We start from the raw sequence: 25,879 nt of genomic DNA on the forward strand, positions 1-25,879 counted from the left end.
AATTGGATAATTTAGGCTAATACTATATTTGAATCACTGTTAGCAAAAAGGACTTCAATGCAGCAAGTAATGGAGTAGGCTAGGCTATATCATATACATTTCTTCTCCTTTTTTTGCAAGGGAAAAATGTGGTCTTTTATCAACACATTGCATTCAATTTTACTACACTTTATATGAATGGAGAGATTAGCAGAATCTTTTTTAACATGACTTTCAAGTGGCATTGACCCAATAATAAAGACATTGAATATGCACACTCAGTGGGGATATGGCCAATGCTCCACTGGTGCCAATAAGATAGGCTACAGTTTTTATTTTATTTTGACAACTAAAAGACAGTCTTTTCATTGTCTTCTCTTTACAGCAATAGCTATTTGCTTTCTAAACTAGGTTTTCCTGTGATTGTATTTTGAAATATTGCAAAATGCCTCTTTCACAACTCAACAATCATCTATTTGCTGTGCTCACTGCCCAAATTGTGTGCCTATCCGACAAGCCCAGTGCAGTCAAAAACTAGATGTTTCTATGTTTTATATATAAATTTCCACACTATGAGGTTGGAATATTACTGTGAACTTGTGAAAATTATGACGAGGGCCTTTTAGTGTAAGAGCTGTTTGAAAAGACTGCCTTAAATTTCTGTCTGTTTTGGTGGGATGGAGTTTTTGCCTGCCTGGTAACATCACTAGGTGGTAAATGAGTTCCAAACCTTTGCCAATAACAGATATTTTTTCATTTTCAGACAGTTCTAACAATATTTTTGCCCTTCGAAATTGCTCTTTGCTAAGAAGCTATTTTTGTTTCTTAATTTTAATTGAAAACAGACACAGCAAGGTGCTTAGTGCCTCCAAAAAGTATTCACACACCTTGACTTTTTCCAAATTTTGTTGTTACAGCCTGAATTTGAAATTGATTAAATTAAAATGTTGTCACTGGCCTACACAATACCCCATAATGTCAAACTGTATTTTGTTTTTTAATTAAATGAAAGCTGAAATGTCTTGAGTCAATAAGTATTCAACCCCTTTGTTATGGCAAGACGAAATACATTCAGGAGTAAACATTTGATTAACAAGTCACATAAGTTGCATGGACTCACTCTGTGTGCAATAATGTGTCTAACATTATTTATTTTTTATGACTGCCTCATTGATGTACCCCATTTACATTTACATTTAACCCCACACATGCATTTATCAGTAAGGTCCCTCAGTCGAGCAGTGCATTTCTCGAGCAGTGCTTTTCAAACACAGATTCAACCACAAAGACCAATGAGCTTTTCCAATGCCTCGCAAAGAGGAGCACCTATTGGAATAGGAACCTATTAGAATAATAAAAAAACGGACATTGAATATCCCTTTGAGAATGGTGAAGTTATTAAGTACACTTTGGATGGTGTATCAATACACCCAGTTACTACAAAGATACAGGCGTCCTTCCTAACTACGTTTCCAGAGAGGAAGGAAAACGCTTAAGGATTTCACCATGAGGCCAATGGTGACTTTAAAACAGTTAGTTAATTGGCTGTGATAGGAGAAAGATTAGGATGGATCAGCAACATTGTATTACTCCACAATACTAACCTAAATGACAGAGTGAAAAGAAGGAAGCCTGTACAGAATATACACTGCTCAAAAAAATAAAGGGAACACTTAAACAACACAATGTAACTCCAAGTCCAATCACACCTTCGTGAAATGCAAAACGTCCACTTCAGCGAAGCAACACATGACAATTTTAAAAAAAAATTCACATTCTGTTGCAAAATGCGAATAAAGGAACAAAAAGTGGAAATATAGCGCCAATTAGCAAGACACCACCCAATAAAGGAGTGGTTCTGCAGGTGGTGACCCACAGACCACTTCTCGTTCCTTATAGCTTCCTGCTGATGTTTGGTCGGTCACTTGTTCGAACTGCTCGCGGCGTTGTTCCACTCTAGTGCTACATGAGACGCGAGTCATACAAACCCACACAAATGCTCAGCGTAGCTGCAGCCTCATTCCGGATGCCACCATCCCAATGCGAGCTGTGGCAAGAAGGTTTGCTGTGTCTGTCAGCGTAGTGTCCAGAGCATGGAGGCGCTACCAGGAGACAGGCCAGTACATCAGGAGACGTGGAGGAGGCCGTAGGAGGGCAACAACCCAGCAGCAGGACCGCTACCTCCGCCTTTGTGCAAGGAGGAGCACTGCCAGAGCCCTGCAAAATGACCTCCAGCAGGCCACAAATGTGCAAATGTGCACAAATGTCCCTCTAAATTCCTTTTCTTGGCATCGTTCGAGTCATCTCCCCCAGTCCCAGTAGCACCACCACCCCTGCCTCTGCCCCCCGCCACCATCTCTTTCAGGAGTCCTTATGTCATTCAAATCATCCCCTTCGCCTCTGTATCTTAGGTCGAAGAGGGAAGAGATGGACAGAAGTTATTTTATTGTCAGTAGGCTGTACATGTCCGCGAGGACACTGGACATCATCTTTGGTAAGGTCGGGCTTCAGCAGATCTCCCGTCAGTAACCGGAGCACAGGCTTCACTGACGAGACGGTGATGTAACTCTCACCAGAGAGAACATCAGTGAAGTCAGCCACTTGTTTCAATGCTGCTTGGACGGATGACAAGACGTCTTGTCCTGCCATGAGGTGATTATGTTTATGACCAGGACTCATTCGATGGCTGTTGCTCGCTCCAAAATACTCTGTACCATTTTCTGTTTCGTTCCCCACCGTGTTAAGCAATCCTGTGGAATTAAACATAGTTTATATACCAATTCCTCATCCATATACACTTGAAGTCAGAAGTTTACATACACTTAGGTTGGAGTCATTAAAGCTCGTTTTTCAACCACTCCACAAATTCCTTGTTAACAAACTATAGTTTTGGCAAGTCGGTTCGGACACCTACTTATATATATACCCACATAATTTTCCTCCCTCATGATGCCATCTATTTTGTGAAGGGCCCCAGTCCCTCCTGCAGCAAAGCACCCCCACACCATGATGCTGCGACCCCCGTGCTTCATGGTAGGGATGGTGTTCTTCGGCTTGCAAGCGTCCCTCCTTTTCCTCCAAACATAACGATGGTCATGATGGCCAAACAGTTATATTTTTGTTTCATCAGACCAGAGGACATTTCTCCAAAAAGTACGATCTTTGTCCCCATGTGCAGTTGCAAACCGTAGTCTGCCTTTTTTTATGGGGGTTTTGGAGCAATGGCTTCTTCCTTGCTGAGCGGTCTTTCAGGTTATGTCGATATAGGACTTGTTTTACTGTGGATATAGATACTTTTGTACCCGTTTCCTACAGCATCTTCACATGATCCTTTGCTGTTGTTCTGGGATTGATTTGCACTTTTCTCACCAAAGTACGTTCATCTCTAGGAGACAGAACGCGTCTCCTTCCTGAGCGGTATGACAGCTGCGTGGTCCCATGGTGTTTATACTTGCATACATTGTTTGTACAGATGAACGTGGTACCTTCAGGCGTTTGGAAATTGCTCCCAAGGATGAACCAGACTTGTGGAGGTCTACAATGTTTTTTTCCGAAGTCTTGGCTGATTTCTTCTGATTTTCCTATGATGTCAAGCAAAGAGGCTGAGTTTGAAAGTAGGCCTTGAAATACATCCACAGGTACACCTCCAATTTACTCAAATGATGTCAATTAGCATATTAGAAGCTTTTAAAGCTGTGACATCGTTTTCTGGAATTTTCTAAGCTCTTTAAAGGCACAGTCAACTTAGTGTATGTAAACTTTTGACCCACTGGAATTGTGATACAGTGAATTGTAAGTGAAATAATCTGTCTGTTAACAATTGTTGGAAAAATTACTTGTGTCATGCACAAAGTAGATGTCCTAACCGACTTGCCAAAACTATAGTTTGTTAACAAGAAATTTGTGGAGTGGTTGAAAAACGGGTTTTAATGACTCCAACCTAAGTGTATGTAAACCTCCGACTTCAACTGTACCTTCTCCCCAGTAACTCTGTCAAATGTACAAATTATTCTTCCTTTAAGTGCTCGCAATTTATCAGTGTCCCGATTTTGTACAGTGTGCCTCGAGCAAGACTTGTGCCACACTGAGTTGCCGCTGACCAGATGTGGATGGCGTGGCAGTAGCAGCAGCTGTGGTGGCTAACCCAAGTTTGGCATAGGCCGTAGGGTGGTTAATCCTCAGGTGGTTCCAAAGATTTTTGTTGCTGAAATTATTAGTAGGAATGGTTTTTGCACATATTCTGCAAACAGGCTGGTCCAAGTCATCTGGTTCTCCATCGTTGCTAGGTTTGAAACAGAAATGTGCACAAATGTTTTTCACCTCACTCCTCCGATCTACTGTAATAATGATAAGGCCAGATGTGAGGGTCAGAGGCTTCCCCCCCCCCCCCCCCCCCATCTACCCTGTAGGCTATAGGATCGACGGGTACTATATGTACCCCCGGTCCCAACTTCTTTCCTACCCGCACCCCACCCCCGCATATAGGGGATTTGCTGATTATGGTGCATCAAAAGATAGTTGGAAAGACGAGGAGATGTATACAGTTAGCAAAACAATAACATATCATCAATAGTTAACACTCCCACTATGGGTAAAGTATATCTACATTCAAATAAAGTTAATCATTTATTTTATTCAAAACAAATGTTTTTTTATACAGTTTTGATGGTTATTTCATTTTCATGACGGTCTTCATCCAAGACCGCCAATGTCATGGTTATCCAGTTACCGTTACAGCCCTAAAATACAGTCACAAAATTACCATGAATTTCTATATTCACCTCAATACCAATTAATACTCAAATTCCTCTTGAACTAATATTAGCAAGGCAATTATGAACAGGGTTATGTTTTTTCAGTATAATATGCAACCCTCAATCAATCAATCAGTGAAATGTATTTTATAAATCCCTTTTTACATCAGCAGTTGTTAAAAGTGCTTATACAGATGCCCAGCCTAAAACCCCAAAGAGCAAGCAATGCAGATGTGAAAGCACAGTGGCTATGAAAAACTCCCAAAAAAGGCATGAAGCTAGGAAGAAACCTAAAAAGGAACTTGGCTCTGAGGGGTGGCCAATCCTCTTCTGGCTGTGTCGGGTGGAGATTATTAGAATACATGGCCATTAAGGCCAGATTGTTTTACACTGACATTTAAACTTTCATGTGGGCAATTTGCTCAATTAGTCAGACAGTGTTTCTATGGTACATTGAGGCAGAATGTTCCATGTTTGTTTCCATTAGCATCCCCAGTCCCTGACTGCTGCACACCTATCAGCAGAGCAGTGACGAAACGAAAGGGCAACCGCCCTACTAGCTACTGTAGCAAGGTTGAATTCCCTCCTCCATGCTGAAAATGTCAGAAGAATCTTGTTTTTCCTAATTACTTTAACTTCAGGGTCGAACGAGGATTAACACAGTATTAAGAGCAGCGGGCAGCTCAGGTTAGAAGTTAATGTCAGGATTTGCATTTGAATTAAATTGCAGATACGTGAAGGAGGAGTTGGGAACATCCAATTTGATTTGTCTCCTAATCTGTATAGGAGGGCATAGTAGGGCAGTTGGTTTCCCTGCTGCCAGCTGGGGGTTTTGGTGGGCACAGCGGTAGCGGTGTGTGCCAGCGTGATACCATCCTGTTGGGTGGTGACACTTCAGTTCATCCTGTGTTGGTTACGCCAGTCTCTGTTGATCTTTCTTATCTCTGCTCTTTTTTCCTTCTACTAAATGTATTGGGAAATCACGGTATTTAACGAACTCTAAAGTACTTTTTTAGAAGAGTGTGGTCTATGCGCAGGCTGCTCGAGATTATTGGATTGACAGTTCTGTGCGCCTAGTGATGGGCATTATTTCCACTTCAGAAGCGGCATTCCTTTACAGAAAAGAAAAATGCCTATTCAGTGGCACTTTGAATCTATCACCATAGAAGGTTTCGTGTTGGCGTTTTAAAAGCCATAGTGTAACCTTACAGACAAACAAACATGCCATAGCCGAGGCACTTTCAAGGGTATATAACTGTGGTAGATATACTGTACAGTGCATTCGGAAAGTATTCAGACCCCTTCACTTTTTCCAAATTTTGTTATGTTACAGACTTAATCTAAAATGGATTAAATTCATTTTTTTCCTGATCAATCTACACACAATACCCCATAATGACAAAGTGAAAACAGGTTTTTAGAAAATGTTTGCAAATGTATTACAAATAAAAAACATTACTTATTTACACAAGTTTTCTGACACTTTGCTATGAGACTTGAAATGAGCTCAGGTGCATCCTGTTGCCATTGATCATCCTTGATGTTTTCTACAACTTGATTGGAGTCCACCTGTGGTAAATTCAATTGATTGGACATGATTTGGAAAGGCACACACCTGCCTATAGAAGGTCCCACAGTTGAGCAAAAATCAAACCAGGAGTTCGAAGGAATTGTCTGTAGAGCTCCGAGACAGGATTTTGTAGAGGCACAGATCTGGGGAAGGGTACCAAAACATTTCTGCAGCATTGAAGGTCCCCAAGAACAAATTGGCCTCTCTCATTCTTAAATGGAAGGAGTTTGGAACCACCAAGACTTTTCCTAGAGCTGGCCGCCCAGCCAAACTGAGCAATCGGTGGAGAAGGGCCTTGGTCAGGGAGGTGACTAAGAACCCGATCGTCACTCTGACAGAGCTCCTCTGTGGAGGTGGGAGAACCTTCCAGAAGGACAACCATCTCTGCAGCACTCTACCAATCAGGCCTTTATGGTAGAGTGGCCAGACAGAAGCCACTCCTCAGTGAAAGGCACATGACAGGCTGCTTGGAGTTTGCGAAAAGGCATCTAAAGACTCTCAGACCATGAGGAAGAATATTCTCTGATCTGATGAAACCAAGTCTGAACTCTTTGGCCTGAATGCCAATTGTCACAACTGGAGGAAACCAGGCAGCACTCATCACCTGGCAAAATACCATCCCTACGGTGAAGCATGGTGGTGGCAGCATCATGCTGTGGGGATGTTTTTCAGCGGCAGGGACTGGGAGACTAGTCAGGATTGAGGGAAAGATGAACGGAATAAAGTACAGAGATCCTTGATGAAAACCTGCTCGAGAGTGCTCAGCACCTCAGACTGGGGTGAAGGTTCACCTTCCAACAGGACAACAACCCTAAGCACACAGCCAAGACAACCCTACTGTACACAATGCTACACATTTTCAAGTAGCACTAGTTTAAGGTGAACAACAACAGCGACAATTTGTAAGTCGCTCTGGATAAGAGCGTCTGCTAAATGACTTAAATGTTAAATGTAAATGTAACAAAGGCCTTTAGTCATAACTATTATGGAAAGTGTTTGATAAAATGTATAATGTACTGATAAGTAGATGGTGCTGCTACTCTACAGGAGAGTGTCTCTTAGCCCCATTTCTCTTAAAACACCCACTGAGACTTCAGGGCAGCGTACTGGCACACAATTCATACTGGATGGTAATTGACTTTGCTTGAGCTTGCATTTTTAAGATATAGTAAATATGTAGGCTTATGCAAGAGTGTGTTTAAGCTTGCAAGCATGTGTGTCCCTGTAAGAATATATGCCTGAGCTTGTGCGTGCATTGGTGTGAGTGTCTGAACTGGGTGAGTTACATAACCAATCAAGCAGGCTTTGACAGTAAATGGCAGTTGACAGTCCTCATCATTAGGACGATTAAAATCGTTCTGTGTTCACAATCACAACATTACATTGTGTTGGCCTGACCTGTGATCACTTGATGGGGCATTTGACTTTTCTTTCACTTTTGTTGCAAAAAAAGGGTTTTGTCTTTTGTTCTGTCCCCTTTTGTTTTACAGGCGCGCCCTGATTATGTTGATATTATGGGAGTGTAGAAACACATTCTCCCTGCATTGTTGAAGTAGGAGTTCCCTGGGACATAGAACATTGACTCAGGAAGGTCAGGTTCCTTCACAGGGATAGTCAGTTAATTCTTTACGAAAGCCCCATTTCAGAAAAACTCACTAGCCAAACAGAAGTACATTATCATAACAAATTAGAGGTAGACCGTTTATGATTTTTCAACGCCGATACCGATTTATTGGACGACCAAAAAAGCCGATACCTATTAATCGGCTGATTTTATTTTTTATTTGTAGTAATGACAATTACAACAATACTAAATGAACACTTATTTTAACTTAATATAATACATCAATAAAATCTATTTAGCCTCAAATAAATAATGAAACATGTTCAATTTGGTTTAAATAATGCAAAAACAAAGTGTTGGAGAAGAAAGTAAAAGTGCAATATGTGCCATGTAAAAAAAGCTACGTTTAAGTTCCTTGCTCAGAACATGAGAACATATGAAAGCTGGTGGTTCCTTTAAACATGAGTCTTCAATATTACCAGGTAAGAAGTTTTAGGTTGTAGTTATTATAGGAATTATAGGACTATTTCTCTCTATACCATTTGTATTTCATATACCTTTGACTATTGGATGTTTTTATAGGCACTTTAGTATTGCCAGTGTAAGAGTATAGCTTCCGTCCCTCTCCTCGCCCCTACCTGGGCTCGAACCAGGAACACATCGACAACAGCCACCCTCGAAGCATCGTTACCCATCGCTCCACAAAAGCCGCGGCCCTTGCAGAGTAAGGGGAACAACTACTCCAAGTCTCAAAGCGAGTGACGTTTGAAACGCTATTTGCGCGCACCCCGCTAACTAGCTAGCCATTTCACATCGGTTACACCAGCCTAATCTCGGGAGTTGATAGGCTTGAAGTCATAAACAGCTCAATGCTTGAAGCATTGCGAAGAGCTGCTGGAAAAACGCACGAAAGTGCTGTTTGAATGAATGCTTACGAGCCTCCTGCTGCCTACCATCGCTCAGTCAGACTGCTCAATCAAATATCAAATCATAGACTTAATTATAACATAATAACACACAGAAATACGAGCCTTTGGTCATTAATATGGTCGAATCCGGAAACTATAATTTCGAAAACAATTATTTTTTTTTTCAGTGAAATACGGAACCGTTCCGTATTTTATCTAATGGGTGGCATCTATACGTCTAAATATTCCTGTTACATTGCACAACCTTCAATGTTATATCATAACTACGTAAAATTCTTGCAAATTAGTTCGCAACGAGCCAGACGGCCCAAACTGTTGCATATACCCTGACTCTGCGTACAATGAACGCAAGAGAAGTGACACAATTTCACCTGGTTAATATTGCCTGCTAACCTGGATTTCTTTTAGCTAAATATGCAGGTTTAAAATATATACTTCTGTGTGTTGATTTTAAGAAAGGCATTGATGTTTATGGTTAGGTACAGTCGTGCAACGATTGTGCTTTTTTCGCAAATGCGCTTTTGTTAAATCATCCCCCGTTTGGCGAAGTTGGCTGTCTTTGTTAGGAAGAAATAGTCTTCACACAGTTTGCAATGAGCCAGGCGGCCCAAACTGCTGCATATACCCTGACTCTGTTGCAAGAGAAGTGACACCATTTTTCCTAGTTAAAAGAAATTCATGTTGGCAGGCAATATTAACTAAATATGCATGTTTAAAAATATATACTTGTGTATTGATTTTAAGAAAGGCATTGATGTTTATGGTTAGGTACACGTTGGAGCAACGACAGTCCTTTTTCGCGAATGCCACCGCATCGATTATATGCAACGCAGGACACGCTAGATAAACTAGTAATATCATCAGCCATGTGTAGTTAACTAGTCATTATGATTGATTGATTGTTTTTTATAAGATAAGTTTAATGCTAGCTAGCAACTTACCTTGGCTTTTTTACTGCATTCGCGTAACAGGCAGGCTCCTCATGGAGTGCAATGTAATCAGGTGGTTAGAGCATTGGACTAGTTAACCGTAAGGTTGCAAGATGGAATCCCCGAGCTGACAAGGTAAAAATCTGTCGTTCTGCCCCTGCACAAGGGGCAGGGGCAGAACGGCCGTCATTGAAAAAAAATATACCCATTTCCGATTGTTATGAAAATTTGAAATCGGTCTACCTCTATAACAAATGTCAAAGCAACACTTCGCCCAAATTTGTTTTGCCAGCTCTCTCACCCGACTTTAACACTGAAGTGGCATTTTGCAATGAACGGAGATTGCCTTGGTTTCCCAAAAAAACAAAACAGAGGTGCTTGTTAAAGGCAAGGCATCACTTCCCCCATGTTCTTGTGGAGAGAAATCTCAACAGAATCCGAGGACAGTGTTGAATCACCATGCCATTCCTCACACCTACAAATCCCCCTTACAGCATGACGGCACCTAAATCAACTCTACAGAGTAAAGACCCAGGGCCATACAGTCACCACACAACCTGCCTCCCTGCTATTCTCTTTAATGACATTCACCATAGGAGGGGGGACTCAACCAGCATAGGAGGGGGGACTCAACCAGCATCCAGGCCGGAACCACCCTGCCCAGGGAAACAAGTGAGAAGCAAGAAAGAGATGGAAGAGTGTATGTGGGATGTCTCTGGGCTCTCTCTCAGTAGAAGGGGGGGATAAACGGGATCTGGATGGAGGTAAAGAGCTCTCATCCCTCCTTCTCTGTTTTCAGGGGAAGAGGAGTTTTTTTTAAGGGATTGGAGGGAGACATATAGGAAGACTTGACACCTGTGTCCCAATACAAGTACTTAGTTTTCACTACTGTGAGGAAGATGCTAAATAAACACTTCTCCTTCCCTGGACTGTAATGAAATCCAGAGCCGTGAGGGAAGTCAAATCCGCTATCTATCTTTTGGTGATTTAGCCTGTCTGGGAGAGAAACCGGGGAAAGCTTTTCTTCCTCCCAGTAGGTCTGTGTGAGCGGACGGCTTTGACTTTATCAAGTTAACTTCCTTTGAAGGAAAGCAGAGGAGAGAGGAGAGTAAGACCAGCTGGCATCCCATCTGCTTTGGGCTGTCATCTACCCCGCTGCACCACAACTCTGCCAGTTATCTATCAGTCAGTCAGCCTACCTGTATACACTCTACAGTGTGGATTCCGTTTGGGAAGACATGTTAAAATGACTGTCCGAGATTCTTACTTTTAATTCACGCTTCGTTTTACCTACATAAGGACAAGTTATAAGATAAATAACTGCCTTAGTGGAGCATGTGAATAAACCTTTGATTGGGATCTGTCCCTGTTTGGGAGTGTTCAAAGGATCTACATTTGTTGTTCGAAGGATCTACATTTGTAACACGGAACCCAAACCGGCTGCGCGCGTGCGCTATCCTGCATAAATGTATTTTGCCCCCCAACACCAAACGCGATCACGACACGCAGGTTAAAATATCAAAACAAACTCTGAACCAATGACATTAATTTGGGGACAGGTCGAAAAGCATTGAACATGTATGGCAATTTAGCTAGTTAGCTTGCACTTTCTAGCTAACGTTAATTTGTCCTATTTAGCTAGCTTGCTGTTGCTAGCTAATTTGTCCTGGGATATAAACATTGAGTTGTTATTTTACCTGAAATGCACAAGGACCTCTACTCCGACAATTAATCCACACATAAAACGGCCAACCGAATCGTTTCTAGTCATCTCTCCTCCTTCCAGGCTTTTTCTTCGTTTAACTTATATGGTGATCGCATCTAAACTTTCATTGTATTACCATGACTACCGGCAAAACAGTTTGTCTTTCAATCACCCACGTGGGTATAACCAATGAGGAAATGGCACGTGGGTACCTGCTTCTATAAACCAATGAGGAGATGGGAGAGGCCGGACTTGCAGCGCGATCTGCGTCAGAAATAGGAATGAGTTCTATTTTAGCCCTTGGCGTCGCAGACGCGAGCAGTGTGGGTGCAATAATTGAATAACGTGGATTTCTACATTTATTTTGCGACTCTCTCGCACGCGACGTGTCCGGTCTGGTCAGCATGTTTGTGTCATTGCATGGGATGTTTGGTCCTGAACTGTAACCCCAAGGGGCCATCCTCTTCTAACAGTGAAAGCATCAGTTACATTGAGTTCCGTTGTATTTCTATTCCTTCCACAGCCAGCAAGTTGAGAGGAGCACATTGTTAGAGCTGGCCTCTTTTTTTCCCTTCTTTTTTTTTTGTGGTGTTTCTTTTTGTCCATTGTGCATACAGAACATTGCAGTACCAGTCCCCAGTTCTGCTGCAGAATGGCTCGTTCACAACTTTGGAACAACTGATGAAAAAACAATTCCATTGTTCTCCTTCCCAGACAACAAAATAACCCAAGCAAGGTCAACAATAGAATACACTTCAAAGCAAAAACAATGCTCAAAACTGTTTAAATTGGCGCCTCCCTTGGATATATCACCACATAAAGCAATAATTATAAAGCACTGTCAGAGTAATGGCTCTGAAGTCAACGCTTTGAGGAGATGGCGGTCCCGGACCAAAAGCAACGATTGTTAGCATTGTGGGTCGACGGCAGGGCGCGCTGTCCAGAGCGTAGATTAATAGCTTGCCACTTTGAAACATCCGCAGGGTCGGGACTATTGGAGGAAGACTGTTCTGTTCTTTCCTCTCATCCACACAGGTGTGCCGCCAGGGATTGTCAGACACACTCCCTCCCCTCTCCGCCATTATCTCACTTCAGTCTGAGAGGAAGAAAAGAGAATGAGCGCTAAAGTTTTACTAAAGAAAAGAGGAACACCTGGAGCTATTTGGTACACTTTCAAGTAGTGAGGAGGTTGTTTCAGTTCAATTTGAGAGAAATGGCGTGATAGACCTCATCGGTCTAAGCTTTGCAAATGAGGAGTGTGACGAGGTTTTTAATTTCATTGGCTCGTTTCTCACAGGAAACCAATCTCTGTAGAAAAACTCATTAGCTGGCTTCCTTGGCATTCCTGATTTGGAGTAACCTTATTTTTTACCTGTTCCGAGTTATTTTGTTTATAGTGATTAGATGGAAGGCAATGTATAATTTATTATATTTATCCCATCCCCCCCCGCCTTCTCTCATTTTTCTCTTTCTCTCTCTCTTTCTATATTGCCCTCCTCTCCAGGTAACAGTATACTCCACTCGGCAGCAGACAGTGTGACCAGCGCTGTACAGAAGGCCAGCCAGGCGCTGAACGAGCGAGGGGAGCGCTTAGGCAGGGCTGAGGAGAAAACAGGGGAGATGAAGAACAGTGCTGAGCAGTTCGCCGTCACTGCACACAAGGTGAAACATACACAACACACACACACACACACACACACACACACATACACTACCGTTCAAAAGTTTGGGGTCACTTAGAAATGTCCTTGTTTTTAAAAGATAGCACAAACAGACGCCTCACAAGTCCTCAACTGGCAGCTTCATTAAATAGTACCCGCAAAACACCAGTTTCAAAGTCAACAGTGAAGTAGCGACTCCGGGATGCTGGCCTTCTAGGAAGAGTTGCAAAGAAAAAGCCATATCTCAGACTTGCCAAAAAAATAAAAGATTAAGATGGGCAAAAGAACACAGACACTGGAGAGAGGAACTCTGCCTAGAAGGCCAACATCCCGGAATCGCCTCTTCACTGTTGACTTTGAGACTGGTGTTTTGTGGGTACTATTTAATGAAGCTGCCAGTTGAGGACTTGTGAGACGTCTGTTTCTCAAACTATACACACTAATGTACTTGTCCTCTTGCTCAGTTGTGCACCGGGTCCTCCCACTCCTCTTTCTATTCTGCATAGAGCAAAGATAATGATAAAATGATAAACTTGGATTAGCTAACACACCGTGCCATTGGAACACAGGAGTGATGGTTGCTGATAATGGGCCTCGGTACGCCTATGTAGATATTCTATTAAAAATCAGCTGTTTCCAGCTACGATAGTCGTTTACAACATTAACAATGTCTACACTGTTTTTCTGATCAATTTGATATTTTAATGGACAAAAAACGTGCTTTTCTTTGTATATGTATATATATATGTGTGTGTGTGTATATATATATAGTGTATGTGACACGTGACTATATATATATGTCACGTGTCACATACTGCCATATATATATATATATACACACATATATAGTCACGTGTCACATACACTATATATACAAAAGTATGTGGACACCCCTTCAAATGAGTGGATTTGGCTATTTCAGCCACACCCGTTGCTGACAGGTGTAAAAGTCGCGCACACAGCCATGCAATCTCCATAGACAAACATTGGCAGTAGAATGGCCTTACTGAAGAGCTCAGTGACTTTCAATGTAGCATGTCATAGGATGCCACCTTTCCAACAAGTCAGTTCGTCAATGATAGAGCTGCCCCGCCCGGTCAACTGTAAGTGCTGTATAGTGAAATGGAAACGCCTAGGCGCGACAGCGGCTCAGCAGCGAAGTGGTAGGCCACACAATCTCAGAACGGGACTGCCAAGTGCTAAAGCGCATAAATATCGCCTGGTCTCGGTTGCAACACTCACGACAGAGTTTCAAACAGCCTCTGGAAGCAACGTCAGCACAATAACTTTTCATCGGGAGCTTCATGAAATGGGTTTCCATGACCGAGCAGTTGCACACAAGCCTAAGATCACCATGCACAATGCCAAGCGTTGGTTGGAGTGTCGTAAAGCTCACTGCCGTTGGACTCTGGAGCAGTGAAAACGTTTTGTCTGGAGTGATGAATTACGCGTCACTGCCTGACAGACTAATCTGGGTTTGGCGGATGCAAGGAGAGTACTACCTGCCCGAATGCATAGTGCCAACTGTAAAGTTTGGTGGAGGAGGAATAATGGTCTGGGGTTGTTTTTCATGGTTTGGGCTAGAGCCCTGACCTCAATCCCATCGAACACCTTTGAATTGGAACGCTGACTGCGAGCCAGGCCTTATCGCCCAACGTCAATGCCTGACTTCACTCATGCTCTTGTGGCTGAATGGAAGCAAGTCCCGGCAACAATGTTCCAATGTCTATTGGAAAGCCTTCCCAGAAGAGTGGAGCCTGTTATAGCAGCAAAGGGGGGACCAACTCCATATTAATCCCCATGATTTTTTTATGTGATATTCGACAAGCCTGTGTCCACATACTTGTGTCCATGTAGTGTATCATACCACATTACAAGGGCTAGAGGAGTTTTTCATAACCACATGAACTGAACAAAATAACCTTACTAGTATTACATGTTACCAGGGGTATAGGCTATACCACATAATGATACTATGTAACCCACATTACCCCATTGTCTTTGACTAACAATTCATCCCAAACTGATTTTCTGTCATTTTTAATTTCAATTTTACCTTTATTTAAACTCAGTTTGAGCTCTAACCTCAGCAAAAAGATCAAACGCTGTTCTCCATCCTCAGGTGATTCAGTCTAAGTGGTTAGTTTGTTGCTTCTGGCCGCCCAGCAGGGTGTTTCACTAGCTAGATGTTCTTGTTAGGAATCCCTCCTCTTCACATAGTTTATTCCTCCATCTATTCTCTCTATCCCAGCTATTCTCCATGGGCTTCTCTCATCCTCTCAATCCAACTGTATCCCTCACACAAGGAGAACAAATCAACCGCTGCTTAACCATACCATTATCATTAATATGGTTTTGCTGCAAAAACAGGAAATAAATTGTAAAGGAAATCATTTGTAATAATACGAATCGTGCCCCGCTTCTAACTCACGACTGTGATCAATTCCAATAACTTTTAAAGTAACTATAATTGTCTTTGACCCGGCTTCTTGCACCTCCTGTAAAAACAGGATCACCCAACTTTGGTGACCCACTGTTCCAGATAGAGCGCATGCGTTCTGGACCGGAACTGCAATTAATTTGTTTAAAACTGTTCACATCCTCCATCACATTCATTATGAACACACACATGAATAATACATGACAGTAATGGCGGTCTAATGGAAAACCCTTTGAAGAGACATGCCCCTTACTGTTAAAAAATGAAGACCCTGTGGTGTGAAACTAAAAGAAGACCACAGGAAAACTCTTTCTCAGAGAATGGCCATACTGTATACAGTGCCTTCAGAAAGTATTCACACCCCTTTAATCTTTCCACATTTTGTTGTTAGATTGAGATTTTGTGTCACTGATCTACACACAATACCCGATAATGTCAGAGTGGAATTTATTTGTTGAACATTTAGGAAATGAATCAAACATTTAAAGCTGACATTTCTTGAGTCAATACTGTAAGTATTCAACCCCTTTGTAATGGCAAGCCTAAATAAGTTCAGGAGTAGAAATGTGCTTAACAAATCACATAAGTTGCATGGACTCATTCCGTGTTCAATAATAGTGGTTAACATGATTTCTGAATGACTACCGCATCTCTTTACCCCATGCATACAATTATCTGTGAAGTCTCTTAATCCAGTATTGAATTTCAGGCGAAGATTAAACAAGGAAGTCTATGGGGGGGGTTTTCAATGCCTCGCAAAGAAGGGCACCGATTGGTAATAAAATGAAAAAGCAAATGCTGAATATCCTTTTGAGCATGGGGAAGTTCATAATTACACTTTGGATGGTGTATCAATACACCCAGTCACTACAATTATACAGGTGTCCTTCCTAACTCAGTTGCTGGAAAGAAAGGAAACTGCTCAGGGATTTCACCATGAGCCCAGTGGTGAATTTAAATCAGTTAGAGTTTAATGGTTGTGATATGAGTATATTGAGGATGGATCAGCAACATTGTAGTTACTCCACAATACTAACCTAATTGACAGAGTGAAAAGAAGGAAGCCTGTACAGAATAAAAATATTCCAAAACATGCATCCTGTTTGCAACAAGGCACTTAAGTAATACTGCCAAATATGTGGCAAGGATATTCACTTTTTGTCCTGAATACAAAATTTTATGTTTGGGTCAAGTCCAGCACATCACTGAGTACCACTCTGCATATCTGTTTTCCACTAGACACTTGGAGATTAATTTACCTTTTAGCAGAACAATAACCTAAAACACAAGGCCAAATCTACGCTGGAGTTGCTTACCAAGACAATGTTCCTGAGTGGCCTAGTTACAGATTTGACCTAAATCGGCTTGAAAATCTATGGCAAGACTTGAAAATGGCAGTCTAGCAATGATCAACAATCAACTTGACAGAGCTTGACGAATTTTGAATGGAATAATGAGCAAATATAGTACAATCCAGGTGTGCAAAGACTTACCCAAAGACTCACAGCTGTAATTGCTGCCAATGGTGCTTCTACAAAGTATTGACTCAGGGGGGTGAATACTTATGTAAATTAGATATTTATGCATTTCATTTTCAATAATTGTGCAAACATTTCTAAAACATGTTTTCACTTTGTCATTATGGAGTATTGTGTGTAGATAGATGGGTGAGATTTTTTTTATTTTTTTTAATCAATTATGAATTCAGGGTTTAACGCAACAAAATGTGGAATAAGTCAAGGGGTATGAATTCTTTCTGAAGGCACTAACTCCCCATACAGATAAGACACTCCATCCACTTCCACATTGAGCTCCAGCAATTAGATGCTTCATTTTGTGAACCATTTAACTAATTATAGTTGTCTTGCAGTTTTAGTCTTGCACTCACTAAAGCATGTTTGTGGCCGTTTGTTAAAAGGTGCAACCCTATAATGTACGTGGATAACCACTGGTAGGAAGGTGATGTTAGCTAGCTACAGTAAATATATTCTGCAACATCTTCTCTGACTGGTCATAACGTTGAACAATATTTAGTTAATGTTTTGAAAGATGTATCTTTCCCCCTCTTTAGTTTTTGATGTTAAGTAAAAGTTGGGAACATCCTGTATCTGCCAACTGCGCTACTTTCCCCCCCTGTAATGCCATTGAACAAGACACCACGTCTCCCTCTTTCTACCTGTGATCCAGTATACTTTAGTTCAAGTTGAGAACATATGGTATCTTGTAGTGGACTCCATAAGTGTTAAGGTGACCTGTAGTGGGAAACAACACTGCAGATTCAGTCAGTCTGTCTCTGCAGTGCCTCCCACCTGCTGAGGCTCTGTGTGACATCAGTCCATTAGCGCCACTGTTGAGCTCTCATCATCCCCACAGAAGGAGCTATGGCCGTCTGTTCTGTGCTGCGGCTCTGCTGCCCCCACTTGTTAGCTCTGGAGATTTCACCCACCTCTATTTTGAAATGTGTGTGTGTGTGTGTGTGTGTGTGTGTGTGTGTGTGTGTGTGTGTGTGTGTGTGTGTGTGTGTGTGTGTGTGTGTGTGTGTGTGTGTGTGGTGTGTGTGTGTGTGTGTGTGTGTGTGTGTGTGTGTGTGTGTGAGAGATTTAGATTGGTGGCCCTGGCCTTTTCCTTAATGAGCCTCCAGCCAAGCCCGCTAGAACTCTCTTTAATGAGATGAAGTCTGAGTGACCAGTCACTGCCTGATGAAAACACTGGGGCGTGGGCCGCTTACCAACCCCTGAGGAATAACACCACCCTAATAGTTATCATTCCTTTCTGCCTAGAAAATAGACCCTGCTTGTCCTTGTTCTACTACTCACGATGCCAAGCATGTTAGCCTCCACCAGGTGGGAAACAAAGTAGTATCAATGAGGTTCTTTTACTTGTATTTGTTGGTGGTCGGATTTTAATGTGCTAGCTAACTTTGGAATTTATTTTTGTTTTTGCAGTTTCCAGAAATTAATAGATTTTTAATCTTATTGTGTTTTGTTTCAATAATTTTTGGCAACCCCAAAGGGGGTGTTGAAGAAATGTTCACTTAAATTGCTTTCTCATTTCACTTAGTCACTGCATGATGTTTATATATCTCCACATGGCTGATGTGCTCTCGTTTTGTCCCTTCCCCTCTCTTTTTCCTCTCCACAGCTGGCCATGAAGCATAAGTGTTAAACTTTGGGGAGAGGTGTCCAGCAAGCGTGCCAGACGCCATAGGGCGGGTTTCAGGTTGTATTATTTGTATTTCTTGTAACGAAGGTAACACCTATTTGTTTCTAACGAAGAAGATCTGATGACGAGGAGGTGGGAGGGAACACAGATGAGACAGTTGAGATCAAATGTTTCACGGCTAACTCTTCTTTATCTCCCTCCATTGCTCCCAAAGTACTCCTTGACCTTTACTGTGACAAACCATGGAAATTACTGACTATGGTCACTGCCCTCCCCTCCCCACCCCAACACACACACACACACACACACACACACACACACACACACACACACACACACACCACCACCACCGTCCAAAGCCCCCTAAAAGGAACAGGTCTTCAACTCCCTCAAAGAAGTGACTTTACATACGGTGCTGGAAGAGGAGAATTTAACTGCAGCAGAGTGTATGACATGACACATGCATATCATATGATGGCTTTTTTACTGTACTTAGTCAGCAATGTACACCCCAGTATGTGAACCTCAACTTGTCTAAAGGAGATGAGCTCTTCACTCTCTTTTGTCGTTTGACTATTTGGCATCATATTGTTTTGAAAAGCTCATTGGTGCATACATTCATTTCAGACATAGTATTAGCCAAATGTGTGGAGGACATTCATGTTGCTTCTAAAAACTACTGCTGCAAGCTTACATTTCAACCAATATGGCATGTTTTCCAAGTTTAATGTTCTGCAAAACAGTCTGTGAACTATTCATTAAAGTGACAAAGGGTTCAGGTGCATGGTCTAACAAAATACACTTTCATTACAAAAGGTTGAATAAAACCCACACAGAAAAAACAAGTATTTAGGCTTCACTGTTGCTATTTCTTAAGTGTTATTGAAGCACTTGGTTGTATGGACGAGATCAGACGGTTTATTGTAAGGTAAGAGACTACAGTATCGTTGTAAATTAGCTAGTGTAACAAGCTTATAAGACTGTAATCAGATAATTCTACCACAATATACAATGTATTTGGTGTCGAATCATCCCTGTAAATATAATTTTGATTGTAACCCTTTCAACTCCAACCTTGGTCACATCTTGTACTTATAGTTTAACTTGTGTTTATATAAAGTTTTTTGTTCTGATATGTAAAACAGCATATTGACACATCACTAGCAGCATTGTACAATATTGGTCTGCATTCACTGTGTGTAACCGTGGCTTCCTTACAAGCAATTTGAAGCAAGTAAACCACCCTCAGTGTGGATATGTCTTGTTTATTACGCTTATTTTTTGGATTTGTCCAACCGTCACAATGCACTTGACAACCTTACCTTGCAGAGAGCACGGTTAAGTTCTTACTGAAATTCTAGTTGCCTCAAATTCTAATCCGCTTCATCCTTACATTTTGGATGTTCATTGTTTTAATAAAAAAAGTCATTTGTCTGATGGTTATGAAATGTTTTTGTAACAATTGCAAGCTACTTAGTCAGTTTGTCTCCCCTCCATTGGTCAGTGAATAAGTCAGTGTCCTTTTACATGTCATATGTCTAGCTAAGGTCCAGAACAATCCAAGTGCAATGCTTCTATATCGGTGTTTTTAAACATACTGTTTCATAAGTACTTCAACAGCATGTAGTTTGACTTGAGCAGTCTGAATGTGTTATGATAACACTCATGGTAACCCAAGGTCGATAACCAAAAGGAGAAGATCAAGTATGTTTTGTACCAGGTTTGAAAGAGGGGGTTGTTCCTTAAGATGTATGGTGCTTGTTGGAAGTGGATTGTGTGAGGAATACAGAAGGCCACAGTTCTGTATGTAGAATAGGCTAATGGAATGAAAAGGTAGTTATTATAGATGGTCTCAATACTAGGCACATCTAATACAGACTTATACCATTCTTTTCAATGAAACATCACAGACCAATGCTTTTTAGAGATTGAAGGTAACATTGAATTATTCCAAAACCTCTGTCTCGTTGTTTATATCAGATTACATACCATCTAAATACACACAGTCTCAAGTCTGTCTTTAAATTGTTGCCGATGTTTGCTTTTTTGGATGTGAATTTTTGTAGTAAAAACTAGAAAAAATGATGGGAGGGGCATGTGTACTGAATAGGTCATTGAAGTTTGTGTATCACCCAGTTATCCACTACTGGGGTCTCTGTTGTAGAGCTAACATTCTTACCACAGTGACACAGCATGTGTGCTGGCTTCTATGTCCAAGTGTCTGTACTGAACAAAAATATAAATGCAACATGTAAAGTGTTGGTCCCATGTTTCATGAGCTGAAATAAGATCTAAGAAATTTTCCATACGCAAAAAAAGGCTTATTTCTCAGATTTTGTGCACACATTTGTTTACATCACTGTTAGTGAGCATTTATCATTTGCCAAGATAATCCATCCACCTCACAGGTGTGGCATGTCAAGAAGATGATTAAACAGCATGGTCATTAGACAGGTGCTTGGACAATAAAAGGCCACTCTAAATGTGCAGTTCGTCACACAACGCTACAGATGTCTCAGGTTTTGAGGAAGCATGCAATTGGCTTGCTGACTGCAGGAATGTCCACCAGATAATTGAATGTTAATTTCTCTACCATAAGCCACCTCTAACTTTGTTTTAGAGAATTGGTCTGTCATTCCAACCGGCTTCACAACTGCAGACCACATGTAACCACGACCTCCACATCCGGCTTCTTCACCTGCGGGATCATCTGAGTACAGCCACCTGGACAGCTGGTGAAACTGAGGAGTATTTCTGTTTCTAATAAAGACTTTTTGCAGGGGAAATTAATTGATTGGCTGGGCCTGGCTCCCAATTGGGTGCTCCCCTGCCCAGTCATGTGAAATCTATAGATTAGGGCCGAATGAATTTATTTCAGTCTATTGCTTTCCTTATATGGAGTCTTAGAAATTATTGCATGTGGCATTTATATTTTTGTTCAGTCTAGAAAGCCCCCTCAGCAGTTAGCCCCAAATGTTACTTCTATTAATTTCCCCCTTTCAAGCTCTGCTGTACTCACTATGCCTTAGCTAGGTGGGACAACCACATATCAATCTTAAAAGTAATGCACTAACTGTAAGTCGCTCTCGATAAGAGAGTCCGCTAAATGACTGAAATGTAATACTCAGATTTTGGGCAAATATAATTAACATGATTCAACTATTGAGGAAGTTTCTAGTGATGCTATTCAAATGAATTATCCATGTTATTCCACACACCACATCTGGAGAAGTAGTAATTAAATCTCTCAACAATAGAACAGCAATGCGGACGGAACGCTAATCCAGACTCCCAGATGAAGTCTTCAATTTGTGTGTCAGGCGCAAGCGAGCGGAATTGTATCTTCACAGCATCAAAATTATCCTCCCGTTCTCACCCACCCACTAATAGTGCTATAAATCCAAAATGAATGATGCCGTCTTTTTGACAAGCAGGGGAGTGGGGTACGGTAATGATGTAGAAATACATGATATACCTTTACTGCCCGAGAGGGTAACTAAGTACCCCATAAAACATCTCCGGAGCGGGGCTCTCCTGTCCTGTCGTAACTCTCTCGTAACTCTCTTCCAACACCCACTGAATCCTCCTCCTCTCCCCTCCATTCCTCCCTTAATTTGTTTTGTATATCACTGTATAGAAGCCTTCCTAAAGCCTGAACAGTGGAGGCTGGTGGGAGGAGCTATAGGAGGACAGGCTCATTGTAATGGCTAGAATGGAATAAATGGAACTGAGTCAAACGTGGTTTCCATATGTTTAATACCGTTCCATTTATACCATAAATGGAAATAATTTGAAAGACATTTACAATAGTGGAAAAACAACTGTAGCTCTTGATAAATACTAAATAAAGATCATATGAGAAAACACTTTTCCAACAAGCAATTACATTACAATGAGCGGGTTCTCCTGAAACTCCTACCACCAGCCTCTGACCCTGGAATCCCTCCATAGGGACATTATGACAGTGGCATTGACTGTATTGTACTGTGTGTATTTTCTACAGCCACTGAGTCATCCTCTCTCCTCCATTCCTTCCTTCCTAATAACCTTCCAATAACCCAACTGCTCCCTGCCCTGTCATGAAGGAGCCTGGGCCTGTTTCAAGGCTGATGGGTCTGCTGCAGCCTCTCCTCTCCCAATGCACACTAGCACATTTTACTTCAGGTAGTTCACGACGATGCTCGAGCTAAACCTGACCCTGTCCTCATCGCAGCTGCTCTTTGATCGCCTGCTAGATTTGAGCTACTAACCAGGGTGTCAGGAGACTATTTGGAAATGAGCACCCATCTGTACCTGGTTTCCCCAGATCGAATTTGGTCTCTGAGGAAAAGGAATTTCAAACCCAGTGCAGAGAGACAGAGGTCCTTGGGGGTTGATTTATTATACTGTATGCCCAAGGGCTGGAGGAGAGTTGTATTGTACTTCCATAGTTTACCACTAGAGGGAGTAAAGCCCTATCAGACATGTTCCAGTCCCCAAGCATACAGTATGCTAATACTTTTCACCTTATTGCCTATTGCTCAACAGACAAACATTTTGTGTGATTTGTCTTTGGTGGATACAATGACCATTGACTGTAGTGGAGAGGTGTGAACCACTGGCTGATTGAGGGATGTTCGAAAACCTAATAATTGACCTAACTACCTACCGAGAGAGTTTTCATCTGTATTCTTTGTAGCTGTTTACATACCACCACAGTCAGAGGCTGGCACTAAGACAGCATTGAATGAGCTGTATTCCGCCATAAGCAAACAAGAAAACGGTCACCCAGAGGCGGTGCTCCTACTAGCCGGGGACTTTAATGCAGGGAAACTTAAATTCGTTTTACCAAATATCTATTAGCATGGTAAATGTGCAACCAGAGAAAAATAACTCTGGACCACCTATACTCCACACGCAGAGACGCATGCAAAGCTCGCCCTCCATTTGGCAAATCTGACCATAATTCTATCCTCCTGATTCCTGCTTACAAGTAAAAATTAAAGCAGGAAGCACCGGCAACTAGATCAGTAAAAAAGTGGTCAGAGAAAGCAGATGCTAAGCTACAGGACTGTTTTTCTAGCACAGACTGGAATATGTTCCGGGATTCCTCCAATGGCATTGAGGAGTACACCACATCAGTCATTGGCTTCATCAATAAGTGCATTGATGACGTCATCCTCACAGTGACTGTACGTACATACCCCAACCAGAAGCCATGGAATACAGGCAGCATCCGCACTGAGCTAAAGGCTAGAGCTGCCGCTTTCAAGGAGCGGGACTCTAACCAGGAAGCTTATAACAAATCCTACTATGCCCTCCAATGAACCATCAAACAAGCAAAGTGTCAATACAGGACTAAGATTGAATTGTACTCCACCGGCTCCGACGCTCGTTGCATATGGCAGGGCTTGCAAACCATTACAGACTACAAAGGGAAGCACAGCCGAGAGCTGCCCAGTGACACGAGTCTACCAGACGAGCTAAACTACTTCTCGGCTCGCTTCGAGGCAAATAACACTGAAACATGCATGAGCGCACCAGCTGTTCCGGAAGACTTTTTGATCACGCTCTCCGCAGCCGATGTGACTAAGACCTTTAAGCAGGTCAACATTCACAAGGCCACAGGGCCAAACGGATTACCAGGACGTGTACTGCGAGCATGCGCTGACCAACTGGCAAGTGTCTTCACTGACATTTTCAACCTCTCCCTGTCCGAGTCTGTAATACCAACATGTTTTAAGCAAACCACCATAGTCCCTGTGCCCAAGAACACTAAGGTAACCTGCCTAAACGACTACCGACCCGTAGCACTGACGTCTGTAGCCATGAAGGACTTTGAAAGGCTGGTCATGGCTCACATCAACACCATCATCCCAGAAACCCTAGACCCACTCCAATTTGCATACCGCCCCAACATATCCCCAGATGATACAATCTCCATTGCACTCCGCACTGCCCTTTCCCACCTGGACAAAAGGAACACCTATGTGAGAATGCTATTCATTGACTACAGCTCAGCGTTTAACACCATAGTGCCCTCAAAGCTCATCAATAAGCTTAGGTCCCTGGGACTCAACACCTCCCTCTGCAACTGGATCCTGGACTTCCTGACAGGCAGCCCCCAGGTGGTGAGGGTAGGTAACAACACATCCGCCACGCTGATCCTCAACACAGGGGCCCCTCAGGGGTACGTGCTCAGTCCCCTCCTGTACTCCCTGTTCCCTCATGACTGCATGGCCAGGCACGACTCCAACACCATCATTAAATTTGCCGTTGACACAGCAGTGACAACGACGAGACAGCCTATAAGGGAGGAGGTCAGAGATATGGCCGTGTGGTGCCAGGACAACAACCTCACCCTCAACGTGATCAAGACAAAGGAGATGATTATGGACTACAGGAAAAAGAGGACTGAGCACGCCCCCATTCTCATTGACGGGGCTGCAGTGGAGCAGGTTGAGAGCTTCAAGTTCCTTGGTGTCCACATCACCAACAAACTAACATGGTCCAAGCACACCAAGACAGTCGTGAAGAGGGCACGACAAAACCTATTCCCCCTCAGGAGACTGAAAAGTCTTGGCATGGGTCCTCAGATCCTCAAAAGGTTCTACAGCTGCACCATCAAGAGCATCCTGACTGGTTGCATCACTGCCTGGTATGGCAACTGCTCGGCCTCCGACCGCAAGGCACTACAGAGGGTAGTGCGAACGGCCCAGTACATCACTGGGGCCGAGCTTCCTGCCATCAAGAACCTCTATACCAGGCAGTGTCAGAGGAAGGCCCTAAAAATTGTCAAAGACTCCAGCCACCCTAGTCATAGATTGTTCTCTCTGCTACCACATGGCAAGCCGTACCGGAGTGCCAAGTCTAGATCCAAGAGGCTTCTAAACAGCTTCTACCCCCAAGCCTTAAGACTCCTGAAAATCTAGTCAAGTGGCTACCCATACTATTTGCAGTTACCCCCCCCCAACCTCTCTTTACACCACTGCTACTCTCTGTTGTCATCTATGCATAGTTACTTTAATAACTCTACCTACATGTACATACTACCTCAACTAACCCGTGCCCCCGCACATTGATCGGTAGCCCCCCTGTATATAGTCTCGCTTTTGTTATTTCACTGCTGCTCTTTAATTACTTGTTACTTTTATCTCTTATTCTTATCTGTATTTTTTTTAAACTGCATTTGTGGTTAGGGGCTCGT

General features: G+C 42.4%; 1 protein-coding gene across 2 annotated transcripts in view; it reads left to right on the plus strand.

The window, feature by feature from the left end:
- LOC111963405 (syntaxin-binding protein 6-like) overlaps positions 1–20,127 on the plus strand; it is a 128,723-nt gene extending 108,596 nt beyond the window's left edge. For both annotated transcript variants that reach the window (XM_023986822.2, XM_023986823.2), the window contains 2 exons: positions 12,935–13,092; positions 18,673–20,127. In XM_023986822.2, coding sequence (XP_023842590.1) covers positions 12,935–13,092; positions 18,673–18,696 — 182 coding nt within the window. In that variant the 3' untranslated portion in view covers positions 18,697–20,127. The remainder of the gene's footprint in view (positions 1–12,934; positions 13,093–18,672) is intronic.
- Positions 20,128–25,879: the final 5,752 nt, after the last annotated feature.

This window comes from Salvelinus sp. IW2-2015, linkage group LG4q.2, assembly GCF_002910315.2.
Source record: "Salvelinus sp. IW2-2015 linkage group LG4q.2, ASM291031v2, whole genome shotgun sequence".
Taxonomy (NCBI): domain Eukaryota; kingdom Metazoa; phylum Chordata; class Actinopteri; order Salmoniformes; family Salmonidae; genus Salvelinus; species Salvelinus sp. IW2-2015.